At 42.5% G+C, this 23,708-nt stretch overlaps 1 protein-coding gene and 2 long non-coding RNA genes across 3 annotated transcripts in view; all 3 read right to left on the bottom strand.

Annotated features, from left to right (window-relative positions):
• Positions 1–3,734, bottom strand: part of LOC310679763 — a 149,031-nt gene extending 145,297 nt beyond the window's left edge. Inside the window, exons 1-2 of the long non-coding RNA XR_014512508.1 lie at positions 3,291–3,734; positions 344–437 (exon numbers count right to left, since the gene is read on the bottom strand). This is a non-coding gene — a long non-coding RNA (uncharacterized lncRNA). The remainder of the gene's footprint in view (positions 1–343; positions 438–3,290) is intronic.
• Positions 3,735–9,263: 5,529 nt separating this feature from the next.
• The window catches only part of LOC310679779, a 32,864-nt gene continuing 18,419 nt past the window's right edge, over positions 9,264–23,708 (bottom strand). The window contains exon 4 of the long non-coding RNA XR_014512528.1: positions 9,264–9,387. This is a non-coding gene — a long non-coding RNA (uncharacterized lncRNA). The remainder of the gene's footprint in view (positions 9,388–23,708) is intronic.
• ZNF281 (zinc finger protein 281) lies at positions 17,603–23,143 on the bottom strand. Its single transcript, XM_083446667.1, has one exon. The coding sequence runs from the start codon at positions 22,767–22,769 to the stop codon at positions 19,983–19,985; it is 2,787 nt and encodes a 928-aa protein (XP_083302793.1). The 5' UTR covers positions 22,770–23,143; the 3' UTR covers positions 17,603–19,982.

The raw sequence follows: 23,708 nt of genomic DNA, 5'->3' as shown, positions 1-23,708 counted from the left end.
AGTGAAAGCTTCCAGAATGGACCCCAAAGCTGTGCAGGAATAGAGAAAAGGAGCAACGTATTGATATTATCCTTATACTGTAATACTTCAGAGTCTAGATGGTGGCAGTGGAGACAGCAAGAAATCACTATTCACAGAAAATTTGGGAGAAGGTTAGGTTAAAATCTTGTTAGGTTTTATCTTGTGTACTGCCCTGAGATCTTTTGACGAAGGCAGTATATAAATCTGATTAATAAAAATAATAATTTTAATTTTAATGTAGACATGTTGGTTTTCTATATGCAAGGAGGGTGTGGGGATTTTTTTGTTTGTTTGCAGGGAGCATTCAATCCTTATTCCCTACCTGCAGGAACAGTTTCCACCCCCTTCAGTTGCAGCTTTCTGCAGACCAGACTATTGTGCTTAGCCAGATTTGATCGAGAACGAACTTTGGTAACCTAAGTTAGAGAAATTAAATGAAGAAATTAATTGTGCCATTCGCATTCAAAAGCAATATTCTCAAACTTATTATACATATCATCCAAATCAAACACGCCAATTCTGCAAGTAATTGATTTCATGCCTAAACTTATACATAAATAAGAAATTCCAAACTCATGAAGATTCTTTACATATTCCCCAGAAGGCATCCTGATGGCTCAAGGGGCAGCAGTCATATTAAAAAATCTAATTGTTCATGCTAATGCTACATTTCTACTATTATCCTGTTTAGCCAACCATATGTAGGTTTACTCAGAAGTAGATACTGACTTCCATGGAATAGGGCTAATTTCCAAAAACAGTCTTGCAGCATTGCAGTCTCGAATGAATTTAATTATTTTATCATTGTCTCTTCACTAGTAGCTTAAGAAAATTATATGAAAGATACATGCTGACCCTTTAACTAAACAGGGCCTAGCAATAGATTGAGTTCTCAGAATAAATGTCTTGAAATTCACATCAAATGCTTTTAAAATAGGTATTGCTGGAGAGACTTATAATCAAAGTAACTTCATCAGGAGAACCAGAATGTTTTCTACAGCCAGTGGTGGCCAATGCCACTTGGAGGGTGAAGGCTGAAAGGCCAGTAGGTGCATCCTGAGCCAACTACTTTAAATTTTGCCCCATCCTCCTATTATTTTCTGATAATGGCAACACTGAAACTAAGGAGGAGGAAGCTGACCTGGGCTGGATTCAAGCAAGAAAGTGGGCCAGTGGGCAGTGCCCCATTTGCCCTAAAGGACAAGCCTTCACTGTCTACAGCAGGTTTCCCAGGTTTGGGTCTCCAGCTGTTTTTGGACTACAATTCCCATCATCCCTGACCACTGTCTTGCTAGCTAGGCATGATGGGAACTGCAGTCCAAAAACAGCTGGATTCCCAAGCTTGGGAAACCCTGGTGTACAGAATGAGCTCCAGAGTAACTGATGTAAGTGTGTTCTCATTTTATTGGATCTTTTTTATCGTTATTGTTGTATTTTGCTATTTCTTTCTGTGCTCCTTGGGGAGCTTTGCCAAACCACCAACAAATAAAATAAGAGAACTTGATTGAATCACACTTCCACATGGGCTATTAATGATGGTTGTTGTTATTACCTGCCCTTTACTACAAGGTGCCAGATACCACAGTAAATAGGAATCCTGGATAGGATCCTTCATCAAAGCTGAGACAGCGGGCCAAATTTGGAGGTCCAGGAGTGGCCATGGCTGGGGGCTCAAGAGCTGTTCCTGCTGCCCTTGAACATCTGCCTCTTGAGATGGTTGCCTCACTCTGCCTAATGATAGGGTTGGCTCTGCAAAGGTCAGCTGTAGAGCACAAATTTAGCATGCACAATGTCCCAAGTTCCATTCCTGGCCTTAACATTTAAAGCAGTGGTGTGCAATGTTGTGCCCTCCCAATGTTTTGGACTACAATTCCCAGCAGCCCCAGCCAGCAGTCAGGGGTGGTATGCTGGCCTGACAGCCACAGACAGAAAGTCTCTACAGAGGGTGATGAATACAGCACATGGTATCATGGGCTGTCCCTTGAGTCCGCTAGATGACATCGCAAGGGATCGTTGCCTTAGGAGAGCGTGAAAAATTCTCAGGGATGACTCACACCCTGGCCATCACCTCTTTAATTTCAGTAAAGTCCTACTCAGAGTATACCGACTGGAATTAATGAGCCTAAGTTAGGTAAAGGTAAAGGGACCCCTGACCATTAGGTCCAGTTGTGGCCGACTCTGGGGTTGCAGCGCTCATCTTGCTTTATTGGCCAAGGGAGCCGGCGTTCAGCTTCCGGGTCATGTGGCCAGCATGACTAAGCCGCTTCTGGTGAACCAGAGCAGCACACGGAAATGCCGTTTACCTTCCTGCCAGAACGGTACCTATTTATCTCCTTGCACTTTTACGTGTCTTCGAACTGCTAGGTTGGCAGGAGCTGGGACCGAGCAATGGGAGCTCACCCCGTCACGGGGATTCGAACCGCCGACCTTCTGATCGGCAAGTCCTAGGCTCTGTGGTTTAACCCACAGCACCACCCACGTCCCTGTATAATCAGCCATACCAACAGGTTAAAAAATAGCTTCTATCCATGGGCTGTTAGGCTGCTGAACGGAAAATAACATTGGCTTGCGAGGTGGTGTGGTGTTCAATAAGAGATTGAATGTTTGTGGGGGGAGGCTCGTTTAATTTCATTGTGCACAGGTTGTACAATGACAATAAAGATATTATTATTATTATTATTATTATTATTATTATTATTATTAAAGTTGTAGTCCTTTGGTGTGAGTGAACGGGCTACACAGTTACTGTGACCACTGCAGTAACCCTGAGCTTAAATGCATGGTTGAGTACAGGTACCTACCTTGCCCCTCCCCGCAGGGCAGGTGACCTATGCTAAGCTCTTACTAAGCTGGTTACTTTGAAGCTCCAGTCATCTGAATCTACTCTAGGTAACAAGCGATAGTTTGCTACAATAGCTGGCAGAGATTTTCCTATGTAATCTTTCATACTCTGACACTTTAAAAAGAGTACAAACATGTCAGTTTAACATGGCAAATGCTTGAAATTAATGCCCGCTAATTAAGGATGAGCAGATTGCTAAGATTTACGTGGCACTGATGATACATTCCCACATGGAATATGAGGCAGCAAGTTGCCCTGATAAACTGCAGCTGTGCCCCCCCTGCTGCGGAAAACATTTCAGCGGCCCCTGCATTATGTTTCAATGAACACACACTACTTCTGTTTCACATGCACCTGCCATTGTTTTATATTCAGACAAAGCCTGGTGGGTCATGTCTCTGGGAAGAAGATTTTGGCAACAACATACGTGCAAAGGATTTCTTCAGTGAAGCAACTGAAGTTGAAGTGGTATTCTGTACTAATAATAATCAGTTCGGTGGCCCTGGAGGAATGTCCACGGAGATCTTCAGAGATGTTGAGGAGTTTCGATGGGAGCCATTTTCTTTGCATTAATCTAGTAATTCAATGAGTTAACATGCAAACCGAAAAGAATGCCTTAGGACATATACTTAAGCCCTGCAGAGAAAGAATAACTCTTTAAGAAGGTTGCATGAAAGTTGCTGCTTTAATAATGATCAGGGTTTTCATTTGTTTGGGGTAGGCAGTGAATTGAAGACATAATGCAAATAACACAAAAAAACCACAACCATGATTAAGATGCAAAAGTGAGAGAGGCATCACATGCGGTAAAAGGAAAGCAAACACAGAAATATTATATTCACTGTATCTATAGACAGCTCCATGACAGTTACACCCATATTAATTTGGAAAACAAAAGAACTCAACTTGTACCTAGGTAGGAACTCCAAAGAGTTTGAATCTCGCACCGATTTATTTATTTATTTTCATTTATATGCCACCCTTTTTCCCCTCCCAGGAACTCAAGGTGGCCCGCATGGTTCTCCCTCTCCTCATTTGATCCCCACAACCACCCTGTGAGGTAGGCTGGCTGAGAGGCAGTGACTGGTCCAAGGTCACCCAGTTATCCAAGGTCACCCTGTGAGGATCTGAACCCTGGTTTCCCAGATCCTAGTTCAGCACTCTAAATACTACTACACACTGGTTTGTGCCCTTTGAGATAGATAGATATAGATATATAGATATAGGTAAAGGGACCCCTGACCATTAGGTCCAGTCGGGACCGACTGTGGGGTTGCGGCGCTCATCTCACTTTATTGGCCGAGGGAGCCGGCGTACAGCTTCCGGGTCATGTGGCCAGCATTACTAAGTCACTTCTGGCGAACCACAGCAGTGCATGGAAACACCATTTACCTTCCCACCGGAGTGGTACCTATTTATCTGCTTGCACTTTGACGTGCTTTCGAACTGCTAGGTTGACGGGAGCAGGGACCGAGCAACAGGAGCTCACCCCGTCACTGGGATTCGAACCACCAACCCTCTGATCAGCAAGTCCTAGGCTCTGTGGTTTAACTTACAGCGCCACCCACGTCTCCTAGATGATATTGATATAGATATAGATGATATAGATATATATAAAATCCTGCAACCTTCCTTCAAATTGAAGGCTTGAGTTGAGTGGTCAGAATTACAGTGGTGGCACGAGGAAAAACTACTGGGTGGGCACAGACAGGGCAACATGCATTTTGGAGGGGGGTAAACCTTATCCTGCATATTAGATTTCTGAAGGAGAAGTAAAGAAAAAGGGAAAAAATGCAAGTACCCACTTAAGTCTCACTGTCTAGCTTGCATAAACAGTAAGAGTTACAAACTTTTTTTATTCTTCCTGATCCTATGGCTTGAACAGCAGCAGGCTGTTCTTTTCCTGCAAGGAAGATGAAGGGATTATGAAAGCTTCACTGCCATAATTTCTGCATGTCATGTTGCAGTTAAAAGCACAAGTGCAGGCTAAATAATAATAATAATAATAATAATAATAATAATAATAATAGGCAGCAAATGTGAGCAAACCTCAAACTAGGTACATTTGAGTATTAAAAAACACTTAGTGTTACCTGCAAATCTACAGAATAATTTAATTCGAGGAAGAAAACAAATCCTGCTCTCTATTGTGTTTTTTCTTAGCTAGTCTTTCCAACTAATGTTTACTTCTGTCCCTGTGCTTTTAAACAGCAAGCTGGCAGGGGAAGCAGTCAAACTTCCAGGTGTTGGAGATGTGGTAAAAGCTTCATTTGTATGCTTCAGGCCTGAGATCAGGGCAAGTAAAAAGGAGCAACACTATTTATAAAAGTTGTAACTATTGCAAAAGGGAATTTTTCTTCTTCTCTGGACTATTTTAAAATGTACACTGTTTATTAAGCATTCCCAGCTGCCACTCTCGTTTATGATGCTGCTGAAGTAATGCAGTTGTCATACCCTGTTATTTCCACCTTCTGTAGGTTGACAGTGGGGCAAATTAACATAGCAATTGCCTAGAAAAACAAACTATAGTGTTACTATAGATCTAATGATTAGGTTAGCCAGTCAACTGACATTGTGTCATCACCTTTATGATAGAATTCACTAAAGCAATCAGCAGATAAAAAAAAACACACCAGAATTCCTGAGCAGATAAATCACTATGATAACATAAGAATGGCTGCAGCTATAAAATGGAGAAAAGAGATCATAATTGAAAAACAAACCCAAGAGGTGGCAATTGCACAAGTTCAGCCACAGAGATTTCCCAGGAATCATGCATGAATCAGGAATACTTAATCAGGGTTGAAAACCTACCTCACAACTTTAAAAAAAATTAAAAAATTAATTGAAAACTATGTTATGATGCTAATAATATGTAGATGTCACAGACTGGATGTCTTTGCACAAGATTCTTAATTATCTTCATGAAAAGGTTGGGATCTAGATGAGAAGTGACAAGCCAGATAAAAAATAATAATTCAAGTTTCATGTAACTAATAACATTATTATATGTACTGTGAAGCAGAAAAGAAAATAGTCACAACAAATGCCCTTTTAAAATACCCTATATTTTATTTATTTGCAATATAATCTTGAATATAATCCAAGAGAGGGCCTTTGGGATTTGCTGAATCTTTCTACTACGTGGATTAAAATCTGTCTGCCCCTCTGAAATCTGAAATGTTAGAAAGTGCATTTTCCTCTCAAATACTTCTGGGTGCTAGAGTTTTCTCCTCACAGAGTTACAATTCCAGCAACCCTTCACAAACCACAGTGCCCAGAATTCTTTGAGGGAAAGAATTGGCTTTGAATGTGGGAAGTGGAAATTAGCATTGACACTAGTGGTTCCCAAACTTCCTCCCCAGTCCCAAAAAATGGCTGAAAGGAAGAGGGAAGTACTTTTATGGTTTTGTACATGGATACCTGAGGGCTTGTCAACACCAACATGTGCCTGCCTATGTCCTCAGGTAATCACTGGAGGTCCTCCTCTAGGTGTCTTATTGTCTGAAGTGATAATGGCAGATGACACTTGGAGAGAGGGCCTTCTTGGTTGTAACACCCCATTTATGAAATGGTTTCCCCATGAAGGTCTGCCTGTGGAGCCTACATTGATGGACTTTCAGCATCAGGCTGCCATTTTGATCCCAATGATGTTGCGTAGACATTGTGAAGAACGAACATATATGAGGTGTCCCAATCCCTCAGTAAGAATACTGGAAAGGAAGGGACAGACATCTCATGCTCACAACTGCTTCTGGATAGTTTAACGGCCCGGTGCTTTCAACAGTCCTGGAAGGCAGACTAAAAGTATGGTACAGAATGGCTGAGGTGGAAAGAACGAGGCTTACCTAAGGTCATTCATTTATTTTGGGATGTGATCTGAACTAGGCCTTTCCCAACACACTCTCTTAGCCTGAATTGTAGCCTGACGTGCCTAGGAATAGGTCTCATTGACCTCAATGTGCCTTACTTTCCAGCAGACATATATAGATTTGCACAGTTAGTAACTGTATTACACCAGTCACAAGCATCATTTAGAGAGGCCGGGGAAGAATTACACCAATCTCCATATGGTACATCTAATTTTTTTTCTTAAGATGATTTACATTTTTGGCTAAAATACACTAAATGGCAGTTGTTAGAAACCATTATTTAGACGTATGAAGGAAGAATACATGCCAGAGACTTTAGTCCCTTTTCTGAGCTGGGCAGAGGAGTGGGAGTGGGGGAATTGAATGATCTGTGCTGCTAGCATTGCTATATCCTTCTTTGGGAGGCTTGAGTCCTAAAAATGGAACCTCAACAAATGCTCTCAAAACACACTGTGGTATTTTTGTTTCGTTTCACTATTTAATCTCATTATTTATCCAAGTACAAGCCAGTCAACCCTTTCTGAGAATCTTGTCCTGATTGAGATCTCTGCACCCCATCTGATATATGCCACACCTGACAATGGCTCTCAATTCAATAAGAAATACAAAACAAAAAACAAAAGCTACGCTGATGCATTGAGAGGAGGGGAGGTCAAGGTAAACCTCCTCTCCTTGAACACACACAAGTGCACAGGGACACACATGTACCTCTCTTTCTGAGAATCACAAATTTAGGAAACTCACAAATATGGGCGAAGGTAAATTTCTTGTTCCAAAGCGGGGGAGAATGTTGTTTGCAATCTGATGACTGCATGCACACACACCACTTCTGTACTAGAATGAGAGACGTTTTTCCATGTATCACAGAAAGCTGTCAGGCCACTGGTCCATCCAGCTCAATATTGTCTACACAGGCTGGCAGCATCTGTGACCTGGAGATGCTGGAAATTTGACTTCTGCACGTAACACAGTTGCTGTACCATTGAGCTATAGCCCTTTCCCATGGATACTCAACTCTGAGTAAAACCATTCGTTTTGCATAACTTCCTATTCCCACATAGTTAACATAGAAATGTAATTATAACATCTGCGCAAAAGTGAAAGACTGGCACTCACTTTAGCCATTTTCTTCTTAATTTGAAAGTACACATAATCCCACAGCAATGCAGATGATGCAACACTGAGCAGTGACCTCAAGGCACAGGGCTGTAGCAAGCCTCTTTTGGTGTTTTTGTTTTTCTGCTTTGTTAATCCGCAAGAGCTTGGTCACTGCAAAATTATGTCTGAGTCATCAGAGATAATTTGTGCAGCCCAATCCCATTAATCTTTACTAAGGAGAGAAAGGTCTCCCCGTGCTTGTTGCTGCTGGGTAGGTGTGCAAAAGAATATAGTCTTAATCTCCATGGCGCACCATCAAATTTACGCAGCCGAACGTGCAGATAACCAATCTATGGTTGACATCTTTCCGCAGGGCCTGCAAGACAGAGCTGTTCCACCAGGCCTTTGGCCAGGGCACAGCCTGACTCCCTCCTTTGCCAATCTTCACAGAACTCTAGCCCAATGGTTGCCATCAATTTGATTTGAATTAATTTTATAATGAAATGATTTTAGAATGTTGTGTTATTTTATTGTTGTTAGCCGCCCTGAGCCCGGCTTCAAAACTTGCAATGAATAAGCCAAAAGTCAATAGCAGAGGGTGCAGATCTAATGCAAGCGCACAGTACTTCTCTGGGGAACACACACCCAATAAAATATGGTGCCCAATATAAATTTAGGAAGCTAAAATTGAGACATACAATTGGTCGGTCTAGCTCAGAATTGTCTACAATACCTGGCTCGTTGGTGCTTTTTCCAGCCTTACCTAGACAGAAGAGATTGAACCAGGGTTTTTTTCCAGAATACAAAGCATTCTTTAAAAGCTGGTTGAACGTGAGAGCTGGCAGAGACCAAAGAAGCTGCATTCAGTGATATTGTTGTACTGTGAACAGCAGACCGGAGATGAAATCGAAATCTTCCTCTCTTGGGCCACTATAGCTCACATTTCCTGATTATGAATGTCATAGCAGAGGCGTAGTGAAATTAAAGCTGCAATCCTATACACATTTAATTGGGAATAAGTACCACTGAACTCAGTGTAAACATGCATAGGATCAGAAAGCAATTTCATAATTTTTTCTTTCTCTTGAAAGAAAAACAAAATATATGTCTTCCTAATTTCTTCCAGCTGTGGTTCTAAAGTGGAACAAAACTATTTAAGATCTAGCAAAGCCACATAATTTATTTCACTAAGCTCATGAAATTTAAAACATAATTATAAAATCATAGCAATGCATTGTTCTTCGTCAGAAAAAATCTGGCGAAAAAATGCATCTTTAAACATACTTTCTTGCTCTGTATTGTCTAGCCCTCACAAAAACCACTTTTGTGATTTGAGAAGTAGGTAGCACTAAACAATGTTGTATCTTTATTTGTTGATAAACCAGCAGACTTACAATCTACTTGCTAGGGTGGGGTGGGGGGACTTACACTGATATATTTTTAAACCATTTCCCGCTGATGTATCCATCCTCATGTATCTCTGTGCACTTCAAGGCCAAGGCATTTTGAAAGTTTTACATTTAGCCTGAATAGGGTGCCTTGAAAAGATTCCCCCTTGAATGAGAACAAAAGAAAGCACAGAAATGTTAATCAATTCTAAGTGTCACTAAGCATTTTCCAAGAAATAATTTATGTGGTATTTCTTCTCACAATCAGCGCAGTTTTGATAGTTTCCCCCCTCAGTTCCCCCTTCCCCAAACAAAAGGAATTTTCATGGGTGCTGCCTTTCACAGGGCAAACTTCCTCGTGAGGTGAAAGAACAGGAGACTTGTGCCTTTTACAAATACGTGAGTTACGGTACTTGGGGAAGCAGGCAAACCAACAGACATATAGTTAGTATTTTTAAAATCACGTCCCCCCTTTTTTTTAAAAAAAGGCAAGGCAACATCAAGCCAACCACAAAACCCAAAACTTCCTTTCCCTTTGTTAGCTACCTACCTATGTTGATTTTTCTCTCTAGTCTCCCACACTTACATATAGACAAAACACTCAACCTCTGTGTTCAGCACATGTGGCCAGCAACCAGCAGCCATCAAAAGTCATTGAACAAGCATCTTCCAGAATAGATTACCTGTTGGCATCAGCCGAGGGAGCATCTGTAGGTATTAACTTAATAAAAGACTGCTGAAAAGATAATCAGCTTGCCTGACAGCCATTACAAGGGTTTTAGTGATTTGATCTATTTATTTATTTATTTTAAGCTGTTTGGAAAGCAAGCAAATTGCTTATGTTTGCTGTTAGGGTGGAATCACTTTGACCACTTCCAACTCGTTCCATCTCAACAAAGTCAAGTGGCTGCAAAAATGCTGCCCCAGTGATATAGCTGTGAATTGATCTCATCAAATAACTTGTTCCCGCCCCCCACTTCTTAGTACAGATTACTTGACATCAAGATACTGAACTTGACTTAATTTGGCACCAGTGTCCTCCTTTTAAGATTAATCCACGTGCAATAAATAGCAGACTCTCACACTGTTCTCTTCCACATTCAAATTTCATCCATATAGGACTCCGTATCACTTGTTACCTCATCATGCAATTCACCACCGAAGTGTTACTGTTGAAAGGTTTTCGGGCTGGATGGATCCCAAAAGATCTGTGAACAGAATTCCACTTTATATCAGTTGCTCGGAGTCCACAAATGTGGAAAGAGCTCCTGCTTTCAGGTGCCGCTTGTGGGTTTCCCATAGGCATCTAGCTGGCCACTGTGAGAACAGGGTGCAGGACTAGATACAGTGGTACCTCAGGTTAAGTACTTAATTCGTTCCGGAGGTCTATTCTTAACCTGAAACTGTTCTTAAGCTGAAGCACCACTTTAGCTAATGGGGCCTCCTGCTGCTGATGTGCCGCTGGAGCACGATTTCTGTTTTCATCCTGAAGTAAAGTTCTTAACCTGAGGTAATATTTCTGGGTTAGCGGAGTCTGTAACCTGAAGCATACATAACCTGAAGTGTATGTAACCCGAGGTATCACTGTAATCCAGCAGGTCTCTTATGTTCAAAAGCAGTTAAAACAGTAAACACAGAGTAAAACAGTAAAAACAGAGTCACCATTTAATGCTAGAATATTCTGAAATTTTATTAGTTAATGGCTAGCCCCACAGCTTCATCACGCTGGCCACGTGACCTGGAAGTGTCTCTGGATAGCGCTGGCTCCCAGCCTCTAGAGTGAAATGAGCGCACAACCCTAGAGTCTGTCAAGACTGGCCCATACGGGCAGGGGTACCTTTATCTTTACCTTACTAGCCCCACATCATCCCCTTACGGACATGAACAGTTGCAAAAGAATGATTTCTCCCTTTCTTCCTCCACACGCAATTCTGGTTGCAAAACGTAGTAAGTGTGAAAGGGCAATGTGCTCATTTCCATACATGTGATGGACATGTGCCCAGGATTTGTGGCTCAATTGCAACTGCCCAGAATTGTTGGCATCCATCTGTCCTTTGAGTGTTTGGGAATAGTTCTCTTCCTTTCCCATTTTATGTGCTCCATACAGGAAAAGTCTGCAGGGTATAAGCACAGCAACCATGGTACTATCTAGTCTAGCATTTTGTTCCTACAGTGGCTAACCAGAAGCCTATGGAAAACCCATCAGCAAGACGTTACTGTCAGCTGGCCATGTGTATCTGCAACTATGCAATGGATTATGATTTTGGCAAATACTATAATAGAATATGGGCGTGGGTGGCGCTGTGGGTTAAACCACAGAGCTAGGACTTGCTGATCAGAAGGTCGGCGGTTTGAATCCCCGCGACGGGGTGAGCTCCCATTGCTCGGTCCCTGCTCCTGCCAACCTAGCAGTTCGAAAACACGTCAAAGTGCAAGTAGATAAATAGGTACCACTCCTGTGGGAAGGTAAACGGCGTTTCCGTGCACTGCTCTGGTTCGTCAGAAGCGGCTGAGTCATGCTGGCCACATGACCTGGAAGCTGTACGCTAGCTCCCTCGGCCAGTAAAGCGAGAGGAGCGCCGCAACCCTTGAGTCGGTCACGACTGGACCTAATGGTCAGGGGTCCCTTTACCTTTACCTAACTTAGGCTCATTAATTCCAGTAGGTATACTCTGAGTAGGACTTTACTGAATACAATCAAAACAAATAAAAAGCATATTGCCTTCATGCTATTATGATGTGCTCCTTAGAGCTCATTGGCTGGGCACTGTTGAATCAGAATTCAGGAATCAAAGACTGGACTAAGATGCTTTTAAATATGCTAAGTAAACAGCTCTAGTGAATCGCTGTTCCCTGATAACAATAGGTATACACCTAATATATAATATAAGTGGCCCTTAGACTCATACTTTATTGCTCCTTGTTTTCATAAAGTTATGTGTGGAACTTCCCATCTGTCAAAATAATTTTTAAAAGATGATTAATTCATTTGGTTTTAGTTCTACAGATTTTGGTACTTTTATTTACCTTTTTTTCCTTCTTCTTTCATTTATATATATATTTCTTTTTTGTTGTTGTTAAACTACTAAACCTACATTGCTCAAAAATTGTTCAGACCTTAGGTCAAGGAAATTGCAGCATTACATCCCAATAGAAAATGTGTTTCCCTACTCTAAAATAGCCACTTAAGCAAGAATGTGGAAATGATTTATTTGAAGCTAAATCTTCACCTCAGCTGTGGCATGACTGCACAATTATTCATAGAAAGACCGTTACACTTTAGATTCAAAGAAAAGAATACTAATGACCAAAACAGTTGTGTGTATAAAATTTTAAATTACATTCAGGGGAGACGAAATTAAAATTACAAAAATCACATGAAACTGTTCCTGTCATCTAAATGATTAGAGTAAGGGGAGGATTTTTACATTCTCCAAACTCTCTCACACACACACCATTCCCCATAGGTTTTACTTTTATAGAGAAGTATCAAGTATACAATGTACAAAATCAGTCTGAGAACAGGGAAATTTTTATTTCACTGTCAACAGCGGCCATGGTTCAGCTTTAGAAGTAAGCGACTAATCACTCTTCGCTTGCAAATATGGAAACACATTCCAGTCTGCATCAACAGATGCATCTAGGCAGTTCAGTCTTGTGAAAATAAGGTTTAACTACCTGAACGTGCAAACTGCTCTTGCAAGGTGTGCCTGAACCCTTATATCCCACTTTGATCATTGAGATCATCTGCAGGAGCCTCTGGCTGGTCCCAGAGTTGGTGTGGCTCATTTTACACGAGAAACTGAGCCAGTCCTATGGGACACCCTGCCAAGAGAGATTCAGTAGGCAAACATTTCAACGCCTGCTGAAAACTTTTCTATTCCACCAAGTCTGTGCAGGCAATTAAGAGTGCATCCACCAAAATGGTCTACTGTTGCTTGTTTTTAATTCTTTTGCTAGCTTTTCTGTATGGTTTTACTACATGGTTTTATATTGCAGTGAACCAGTTTGATACATTTCTATGATAGAGTGGTACATAAATATATATATATATATTTATAAATAAATAACTAACAGCAGACTTTTGAAATAGGGCTGACATCAGCATTTAGCATCATTGGGCAGCTGCTGGAGTTGACCACTGATGGCTGCCCAGGCTCCCTCTTTATGGAAAGCTATCTAGACCTGCTCTCAGTGCAATGCTAGGCAGCTAGGTGCAGCCACCATTTTAATCTCCAACACTGCCCCTGATGCAACTCTGAGAACGCTGCTGCCGCCCACTGGGATCCACTGATGAAGTGGCTCTCCAGGAAGCACTTTACCCAAGGGCACCCTGTATTGAAAGAAATGAAAAGCAAAACATTACCTAATTTACCCAACGATACTGATAATTGAATCAGTCGCTGAATTGTAGAGTTGGGCCCTAAGGATCATCTAGTCCAACCCCTCTGCAATGCAGGAATCTCAACCAAAGTGTCCGTGACAGATGGCCATCCAACCTCTGCTTTAAAATGTCCAGTGCAGGAATATGCAGCTGCCTGATATGGGGATCAAACCTGTGGCCTTGGCGTTACCAGCACCATGCTCTAATCAGCTGAGCTATCCAGTGTCTAGGGAAAGGTTTTTGCATGCAGATTAACCCTGCTAGGATCGTAAAAGTCTACTTTATTGAGGAACAAGCACAACACTCAGCAGATCTACACTTTTAGTGTGTCTAAGCAAGAAGTCAGTAAATGGTGCCCTTCTAGCCAGCCCCACACATATATATCTGCATGTGCCTCCCCATCTCTCCCTAGAGCTGCATCAGTCACTTTCTCCCATTTACAAGTGCAACATAAAAGACGAGGCCTTCTGCATCAGACCAAAAAGCACTCTGTTCTTGCAGTAGCCATGTGATGCCTGCAAGCAGAACCTGAGCAGAATAGTACCCTCACCTGCAATTCCCAGCAACTGGTATGGAGATGCATCCTGGCTCCCCCCCCCCCCCTTAAGAGGCTCAGTTGTTCAAAGACCATCCTTCGCTTGGATCTCACAGCAAGTGATTCACTCACTGCCAAGACCACTGTCGCTGGTCAGCCTGGGAAGAAAATGGTTAACTTTTGCCTCTCTGGTCTCTAAAGGGAGTGAGCCAGTAGGTTAAAAATGAGTTGCCAACCAAGACCTTAGAGACAATCTTGTTCAACACACTCTTCCACTGGAGATTTTGTTACACTATAATGAGAAGAAACTCAGGCTTTCAGCTCACCACATAAAGCTTTAGCTGCACCTGCATAATAGTGCAAAGATATTTGGCCTTTTAACATTCTTATTGAGCTTACCATGTACCACTAAAAATAAATTGATTTGAATAGTAATGAACATGGAAATAAAAATACATTCTCCAGTGCACAAATGTATCCCGGGTCTCTGCAAAAGTCAGATTTGAACTCATCTGCTCAGAAATTGATTGCAATCTCATAAAAACGAGAGGTTCTAACCTTTCAGGGGATGAGTAACGGAGCTAAAATCCCCCTAGGCTAATATCACGCGGAATTGATATTAAAGCCAAATTTTTAATTAAGAATACTCAGGTGAAGCATTTTTATGCCGCAATATATAGAAGGGGAGTTAGAGAAGGAAGACCAAGAAGATGGAAAAGAAGTCAGAAAAGAAACTATCATTCACTTTGAACAACAGCACGGACTGCTTGGTTTTAAAAGTTAAAGTTACAACTTTTTTGGTAAACTGCTTAGAGATTTTAGTTACAATTAAGTGGCATACAAGCTCTCTTAAATAATATTAAAACAAAACATAAACCTTTAAAAATATTTACACAAAGTTTTGGTCCATTTCCAACTTACCCTGTATCATTTTCAGCATTCTGCCTTGATTAGAACAAGTAAATGAATTGACGAAACAAACTGTATAACACTACAAGGGATGATTATTAGGTCATTGTGCGCCTGCATTAAGAATATTGCACAGTGAAGCTGGAGCAACTAAAATTAATCTGGTGACTGGATATATGCCTTGTGAACCCGCACAGTGAATAGGGGAAGAATTATTCAGACTCTCAAAATATAAAAAGCCAGAGTCGTTGGCTGAAGGTGATTAATCATACCGAGGAACTCACTGCCACTAGATGTTGCAATGTCATCTAACACAGAGAGCTTTTAAAGGGGAATGGATGGATACATGGAAGAGCCTAATTGGCTCAGCCAGAGATGCAATCCAGTTTTCAGGAACTGAATACTTTGGAATCCCAAATAGATATTGTCACCATGGTCTGCCTGTGAAGCTCACAAAGAAATCTGTTTTTCCACTGCCAGACACTGCTTCATTAGAATAGCTATGGGTCAGCCAACTTTTTCAGCAGGGGGCTGATCCACTGTTTCTCAGACCTTGTTCGGGGGCCAGACTATATGGGGGGGGGGTGAACGAATTCCTATGCCCCACAAATAACCCAGAGATGCATTTTAAATAAACACGCATATTCTACTCATGTAAAAACATGCCGATTCCCGGACTGTCTGGACTGGATTGAGAAGGCGATTGGGCCGGATCCGGCCCCCGGGCCTTAGTTTGCCTACCCATGGAATAGGCCACTGGTTGGGCCAGTCATAGCCTTCTTATAAGCTGCTTTCTTAGCATTCAAGAGCGAAAATGCTAACAACCATTTTAGTTTAGGCCCGCTTCTCTGATGGCCCTAGGAGGTCATTTCCAATTTGGGTTGCTTACAGACTGCCCTCTTTTAAACCAACCAGGTTGCTGATGCTAAAATCCAGTAAAACAATGAATGTTAAACCTCACTCAGGGCAGAACACACTAGATTACTTTCCAGCCTATTCTAATTTATATACTCTTCAGGTAGTGTCCAAATATTTAAAGCAATTCTGCCCTTGATTCTGGTACTTTTTGAGCAAAGCACAAAGCAGTGCAGTGAAGTTATTAGACTGTGGAGTTATTAGTTCCACCTATAACTGCAAAGTTAGTCTGCAGCTAGTCTATCTTCTAAATGTGACAGAATGGGAAAGAAGAGAAATAACTATTGAAAAAGTCTTCTTCAAAAGCTCAGATAAACTTGTTTTCGCTCCTTACAAAAGCCTTGTGAATCTTCTTCTTCTAAAATTTTGTTTTTGTTCTCTGCTCAGCTCTTCATCCTGAAATACAACTGAACAGCTGGGAAGTAGTCATTTATATGAATTCGGAGCATACGCTGATTGTGATAATTTCATTTGCCATTTTTGCAACCAGACTTACAATCTTTATTTCAAACATACTGAAGAAAAAATACTTTAAGCCACTCTAGCTTCTGGAAGTAAGTCTTTTCAGAAAACATTTCACTCTGATGTAATTTTAGTGACCAAGACTGAGCATGGAATCCCCAGTTCAAATCTTACTTCTGTATGTCACATGATACAAAAGTAAGTTTCTTTTGTTGTTTTATCGCTTTAATATTTTATAGGAACCACCTTGAGCGTTTTTAGTGGAAAGGTGGGATATATTTTTGAATAAAAATGTAACGCTGACCTAACCTTGAGGGTTGTTTTTAAAGAGTACAAGATACTATATGTGAAGCACTTTAAAAGCATTATTATTATTATTATTATTATTATTATTATTATATACAGACTAAAGCAAACTGGGTAGGATAGTAAGTACTACTTTAGGCATACCAAAAAAGGCTTGGAATAACTTTTTGAAGTAGACCCCCTTCCCATATCATGGATCACAAACAACTTTTTTAAAAATTCCCCAGTGTATTTGAGAAACAGAAGTCCAATATCTCTTGATTTGGGCATTAAACCTGTGCACACCAATCCAATGGAAGCATGCACCAAACAGCTGAAGCTGCAGACATGGAACCTCTTTCTAAGAACTAAGACCTCCAAAAGCTTTATGGTGGGTCTGGGGAAGCAAGTGAAACTGAATCTAGCTCTTCACTCCCCTGCCTTTTTCTGGGATTTTACATTTTAAAAGTAAGTTCTGTGTTGCTGGATCTGAGAAAGGTTGTACGTCCACTTCACCTAGTTGCACATGCTTAAAGATCCAACTTAAGATTCAAATGAAGAACCCCACAATTTAGACCCCAACTTTCAACAGGTTCCCATGGAGCCAGAACTGATCTAGGTTTCTTCCCAACTAAGTCACTGTGTGAGCAGAATAGCTTTTGCTCACACAACAGAATTTCCCCTCCCTCTCCTGCCCCTATACCAAATCTGCTCTGGGGTGCCCCCAAACCTCCAGAGCAGATTTGGGGTCGGTACAGGGAGCAGAAAATGAAGTTTTGTTGTGTGGACAGAAGTTGGATTTAAGCTGTCATTAATTCAAAATAACATCATCGAGTAGAAAATTTCCAACCCAGACATCACAGAATACCAAAAAAAAATTAAATCTCAAAGTAACGAAAAGAGTGTTTTTATTGTTCACCTAAAGAAGTTTTACAATAAAAATACCTTTAAAAGCAAGCAAGTTATCCTTCTATTGTTCCAGCAATTTAGTTTAAAAACATTTTACGGAATTTTCTTAACAAAGCCAGAGGTGTAACTGGATAGATAATACAACATCTTCTTTCCTTAGATTTTTGTGAACAGCATTTTTAATTGGTCACAGTCTAAAGCAAACAATCCCAGAACATACACACTATCCAGTATACACAATATAAAAGAAAATAAAACCATAACCGCTGTGGAACAAAATACTTAAAAACCAAATTAAAAAACCCATAGTAGAACAACACAGTGGTTAAAGTACACTCCATCCCTTGATAAGTTGTGCTCTATGCCTAGATGGCAGGGAAAATTAACAGCACTATTTTGAAGAATGGAAAATACATAATCAAGTACATATCAAGTTTTAATAAGTGGGATTTAATTAATTATGCATTAGTAATAAATGTGGTGGTTCATTTGGTGAAATAGTGTTCAGGTTGATTTGGTGGGTAGGGGGAAGAGAAAACTGGTATGTTTTAACATTTTGTAACAATTTAAGAATTCATAGTTCTTTTAACACCATCTTCGTAACAGAAGTGTTTTACACTTGTACAATGTTCATTACTTTATTATACATGGAAGCCTGCAAAAGGCCAATTACACAATAAGACTGCAAACAACCACTGGTACTTTTCTGCCTTCAGAAAGTACGCAAGACAGAAACATCACCAAAAGTACATTTTTAAAAATCTGCGGAAACATCACCAAAATTACATTAAAAAAACTAATTAGGAAAAAAAATACATCTGCAAAAAAAAAAGTGGTTCTGGGCAGTGCAACTGCTTTTTAGCAGTTTTTAAAATAGCCACTAAGTTTTCTATAGGTTTCCGTGGCTCCACAGGCTCTAATCAAGATTCACATATCATAAATAATGTACCACAAAATATACATGAATTTGAGCAACAATTCCTTGGAGATTCTGGTTACAATAAACCACGCACATATTGGTCACATGGTTCATACATTTAGGCCAACCTCATTGTCCTTCTACACATCATTTAGCCACATGTAATCTTAACCCCACCCCCACCCCCCAATACTCAAGACTGCATGTGGGCATGGTTGACTAAGCTAGTAGATCCCAATGCGCTTTGGAGGACCTCTTTATGTACAACTGAGTATTTTTTTCTTATCGTATCTTCTAAGGAAACCTTTATGGCCTTCTAAAATAGGAGCATTCGCCTTTTAAAAATTGTTCAACTTTTGATGCCACAAGACATCGGAAAACACATAATAAGTTATGCAATCTTCTGGAATGTAAATCTTCTAAAATTCCAGCTGTTGAGCTAAAAGGAACTTGGAAAGGATCACAAACCATGGAGGGTGAGCTTGGCATTGAAAATGGATGAAAAAGGAAAAAGACCCAAGACACTAAACAGGAATATTTAAGTAGGGGGAAGAGAGGGATTGGTAGCCAATTGGGGATATTTTTTTTATTAAAAAAACCCCGCATTTAATAAATAATGCATTCCCAAAAAGTATATAAATTAAGACTGCAATTTCAGATTGGGGTTCCAATAACATCAAAATGGCACTTTAAAACTCCTCTTGAGGATTATGCCGCTAAAATCTCTTTATAAAATCACAGCCTTCAGGGGAAAATGGGGTGGACATTATTGTTATTATTAAAGCTATCATTCCAGGCTTATACCAAGGATCTGAGACTATCCCACCAGTCTGGAATGAGTATCATCATCTAGAAGAAGAAATAAAGAAGTATGTTAACAACTATAACAAGCTGTAGGTAGCTAAGTTCTCAGAATTTTTGTATCACCCAGATATGAGACAGCAATTTCTGATGTCTTAAAATCCCTTTGTTAAATGGTGAAGTAGATTTGCCACTTATTTGTAAATTGGAAACTCCAATACACTAACAGTGCACAGAATCCCCTTGCTTCATTACATTTTCCTGAGAGTAAAGCAATTAAAATAAACCTTAATCCTAGGAACAAAGGTTTTTTGTGTGTTTTTTTCTTTCGTTTTTTCCCTTTTTTGCATTTTCAACTTTTTGGGCTATTCCCTGACAATCTAAATAGGTAAGTTTGATTGCTAAACACTGTCACATGAACAACAACAAAAAAGTGAAGTATCAAGTCTATTAATCTGATTTAAAAACCATAATACAAACTGATCTAAAATTACTTTAACAAAAACTAAATATGAAAAGTTGCATTGAAAGGGCGTGTTACATTATTTGTATTAGGATCGTGTAGAAACATTCCAATGGCAGTGTTATCAAAATAAAACTAATACATTAAGACCACCCCCAAGCCTAGTCATACTTGGAACTTTACCTATAACTTTGGCTAGTTGGGGTCTTTACTCTTGTACTACATGGCTCACTTACATCAGACATTATATTTGTATACCCTGAGAAATCTGACACTGAAGTCCTTACTCTATGGTCCACTTCCCCATTAGAGTTAGCAATGAAAGTCATTGGCACCCTGCTGCCCGTCTTAAACTGAGAACCAAATGCTTGTGCAAAGGTCTCTATCTGGTATGTTGCTCGATGCTCTAGGTCCTTCTGGGGATCTATCTGGTTAGCTAGTTCCTGAGAAGGAAGTGGAAAGCTTGATGAAGATTCTAGATTTTTTTGTTCCTTCTGGCTATTCAATTTTTGAGGTGTGGACTGATAGCCTGATGAAGTGTCTATGTTCTTCTGGGAGTCTATCAGATCATCTAGTTCTTGTGAAGGAGTCAACTGTTGATGTGTTGCTTCCAAAGCAGATAAATAAAAACCTGGCTGAGATCCAAGCAACATCCCAAAAGGAGGCTTTGACAATGCAGATGGCAACACTGAGGTAACAGATTGGCTGAAACCACACTCAAGTGGAGATGTAGTGTATATTTGTTTGTCTTGAAACAAAGTATGGTTATGAAGGCTTGAAGACAAACTTACAAATTGGAAACTGGGTCCAAAAGCAAAACCAGTGCTATTAGTTGTTCTTTCAAAAGCATGCTGGAGGTATTTTGAGTATTCTTGCAACATGTTTGCTTTGTCATTTGAAGCTGTTTGGGAGCTGGGGCTCAAGTTCTCCTCTTGAACCATCTCTGTATGTTCTCCTGAGGCATGTAAGTCCACACGCTGTTCAGTAATGCTGAAGGGATCTTCCTTCTGGCCTTCTGATTTGTGAGAGTACTGCTCTAAAAGACTTTGCAAGACTTCATCAGGAATGCCAGACTTATCGTGGCAAGATTTGATGTCAGCATTTAGAGATGATGAATCAATAAGAGATAACGGGGTTTCACTGTCCATAACACTCACACCTGCAGACTGTATTACAGACGGTTGGGAGGCCATATGCCCAACATTTATAGAAAAGGCACTGTTACTGCTGGCAGTTTGCAAGTATCTTCTTTTCTTTGAAAATTGCATGGCATCGTCATAATTGCTACTTATTTGACCTGGTTTACTATTTGCAGCTTGAAGGAGGCCAATAGCATCCACACTGGTATTTGCGACTATGCCAAGAGAGCCACTTGGTTTTCCAGACAACTGTTTTTGACCAAGAAGGTCTGGTAATGGTGACACAAAGTTAAGAAAACTCTTGTCTGTACCTTTCCTGTTTCCTTTTTTAAAGACTAATTTTGGCACCTTTTTCTGCAGTTCTTCTATCCCAGTGCCAATTAAGCCACCACTGGAAGACACTATAGGAATCTCCACCGCATAATTCTGCAAGGTCATATTAGATGCAATCTGAGAGTCAGATACTTTATGAGTAGGCTTATGCTCTTTGTTTTCAGTGGATACACATTTTGCTTTGCTTTTTCTCCTTGACGAACCTGTATTTCCCTGAGACAACATAGACAAGTTGCCCATGCTATGGTTTGATGGCCCAGGATCCATTCCAGCACCTGCTTTCCCTATGGCTTCTCCACATGTACGTCTGTGCTTCAACAGTCTATCAGTCCTTGAAAAATACTGCTGGCAGGTTTCACATTTGTATGGCTTTTCTCCGCTGTGCGTCCTCTTGTGCCTCTCCATGTGATACTTCTGGATGAACTTCATACTGCACTGGTCGCACCCAAACGGCTTCTCCCTGCTGTGGATCTTTTCGTGCCTCTGCAGCAAATACTTCTGAATGAAACCCATGTTGCACTGGCTACACTGGAAAGGCCTCTCGCCGGTATGGATAAGCACATGCCTGCGCAGGTGGTAGGAGCTCCTGAAAGCAGCGCTGCAGTGCTCACAGACATGAGGTTTCTGGCTAGGGGACAGCATGGCAGCTTCTCCATCTCCTGCCGCAAGGGGCTTGGACGAAACGCTCGGCTTCCTCTTGGCTTTGATTCCCTGAGATTCCGACTTTGGCCTCTTCATCTTCCTGGCCTGGGCGTCAAGCTTGGGCTCATCCGAGCCGCCAACACCCACCTCGCCGCCACCTCGGATGCCCAGCAGCAAGTCTCCTCTGTGGGGGTGATGGTGCAGGTGGTGGAAGAGGCTGAGGTCTTGGATCACGCTCTGGCTGGCCCCTTCCACTCCGCTTCCGCCGCCTACAAGGTTGGGGTGCCTCTCTTCCCCGGCTATCCCAAAGAGGCCCCCATAGTGGTGGTGGTGGTGATGGTGGTGGTGCTGTTGTTGTTGCTGCTGCTGCTGCTCCTCTTCCTCCTGGTCGCTGGGCTTCTCCTGCTTGATATTCATGAGCGAGTGGAAGAAGCCCCAGGAGCCCCGCTGGGACGACGACGAGGAGGCCGTGAGAGGGAAGCCCCCCGCCGGCTCTTTCTTGAAAGTCATGCCCTGAGGGTGAGGAGGAGGAGGAGGCGGCGGCGGTGGGGCGGGGGGCTCGGCGGCAGTTACGGTGGTCGCGGTGGAAGAGGAGGAGGAGGAAGACGACGACGACGACGAGGCGGCGGACGAGGACGATGAGTTGGCGGACGAGGCGGAGGCCAAAGCCAGCCCGCAATGCTGCGGGGGCGCGGCGGGCCGGGTGAAGCTGGTGACGGGCGGCAGGCGGTGGTTGAACATGACCATGCTGGGGGGGAAGGTGGGCTCCATCGCCGCCCTCTTGGAGGAGGAGGAGGAAGAAGAAGAGCCGCCGCCGCCGCCGCCTCCCAGGAAGCCGCTGCCGAGCTTCATGTCCCCCTCGGGGCCGGGAAAAAGGAGCAGCGGAGGAGGAAAAGAGGGCGAAGGCGACGAAGGGGAGGCGCGGCCCTCTGGGGCGGCTCTTGCCGCAAGACCCCGCTCTCTTTGCAGTCACTCACCCGGCTGCCCGGCTGCCCGGCCCGGCCCTCTCTCTCCCTCGCCGCCGCTCCTCAGCGCCCGCTCGCCGCCCGGAGCATCCTTCTTCTTCTTCTCCTTCGCGTCCGCCGCTCGGCCCCACCCGGCCCAGCCTCGCCGCCTCCGCCGCCGCTTTCTCCGCCGCCTCCAGTTAAAAATATCGCCGTCTCCGCTCCACAATGGAATTAGCAGAGCCGCCCCCCCTCTCGCTGGAAAGGCCCCGCCACTGCCCATGCGCCACGCGGGGCATGCCGGGAAAGATTGCCCAGTCAGGGTAGCAGCCGCGGCGGCGCCGGCGGTGGGGAAGGCGGGAAGGGCGCAGGCGCGAGTGGGACCCCCTTGCGCGTCTCTCTTCCTTGCGCTCCTTTCCCGCCCCCCTCCTCCCTCGCGCGCATTACCTCACGGTCGGGCCGCGTTTCCCGCCGGGCACCTACTCAGAAGAGGCACGCGGACACACCAGTGCCCCCCTCAGCCCCCCACCAGAATAAATAACAGTTGTTTCTCTGTGGGTCGCAGTAGGGGTGTCAATGGGCACGGGGCTGCGTAGGTCACATAAGCAGAGTTTCAGTATCGTGTGTACGCGCGCACACGCGAGTTGACGCGTCTAGATAATACTGTACAGATTGGGGCAATGGGTCCACATTCGGGGGGGGGACCTATTGGGTTCTGATCCCTGCCACGGTAAAAGTTAAGCCTCGCTGGTTTCAGTGGGACCTAAGTACACCCCACCCCCCAATAAAAGTGTGCGCCTGGGGCGATTTCAGCTCTGGATTTCAGCTATAAAGAATGAATGGCGGG

Source organism: Podarcis tiliguerta, assembly GCF_965153285.1.
Source record: "Podarcis tiliguerta genome assembly, chromosome: 6".
NCBI lineage: Eukaryota > Metazoa > Chordata > Lepidosauria > Squamata > Lacertidae > Podarcis > Podarcis tiliguerta.
This window is presented reverse-complemented; position numbering and strand designations above follow the sequence as displayed.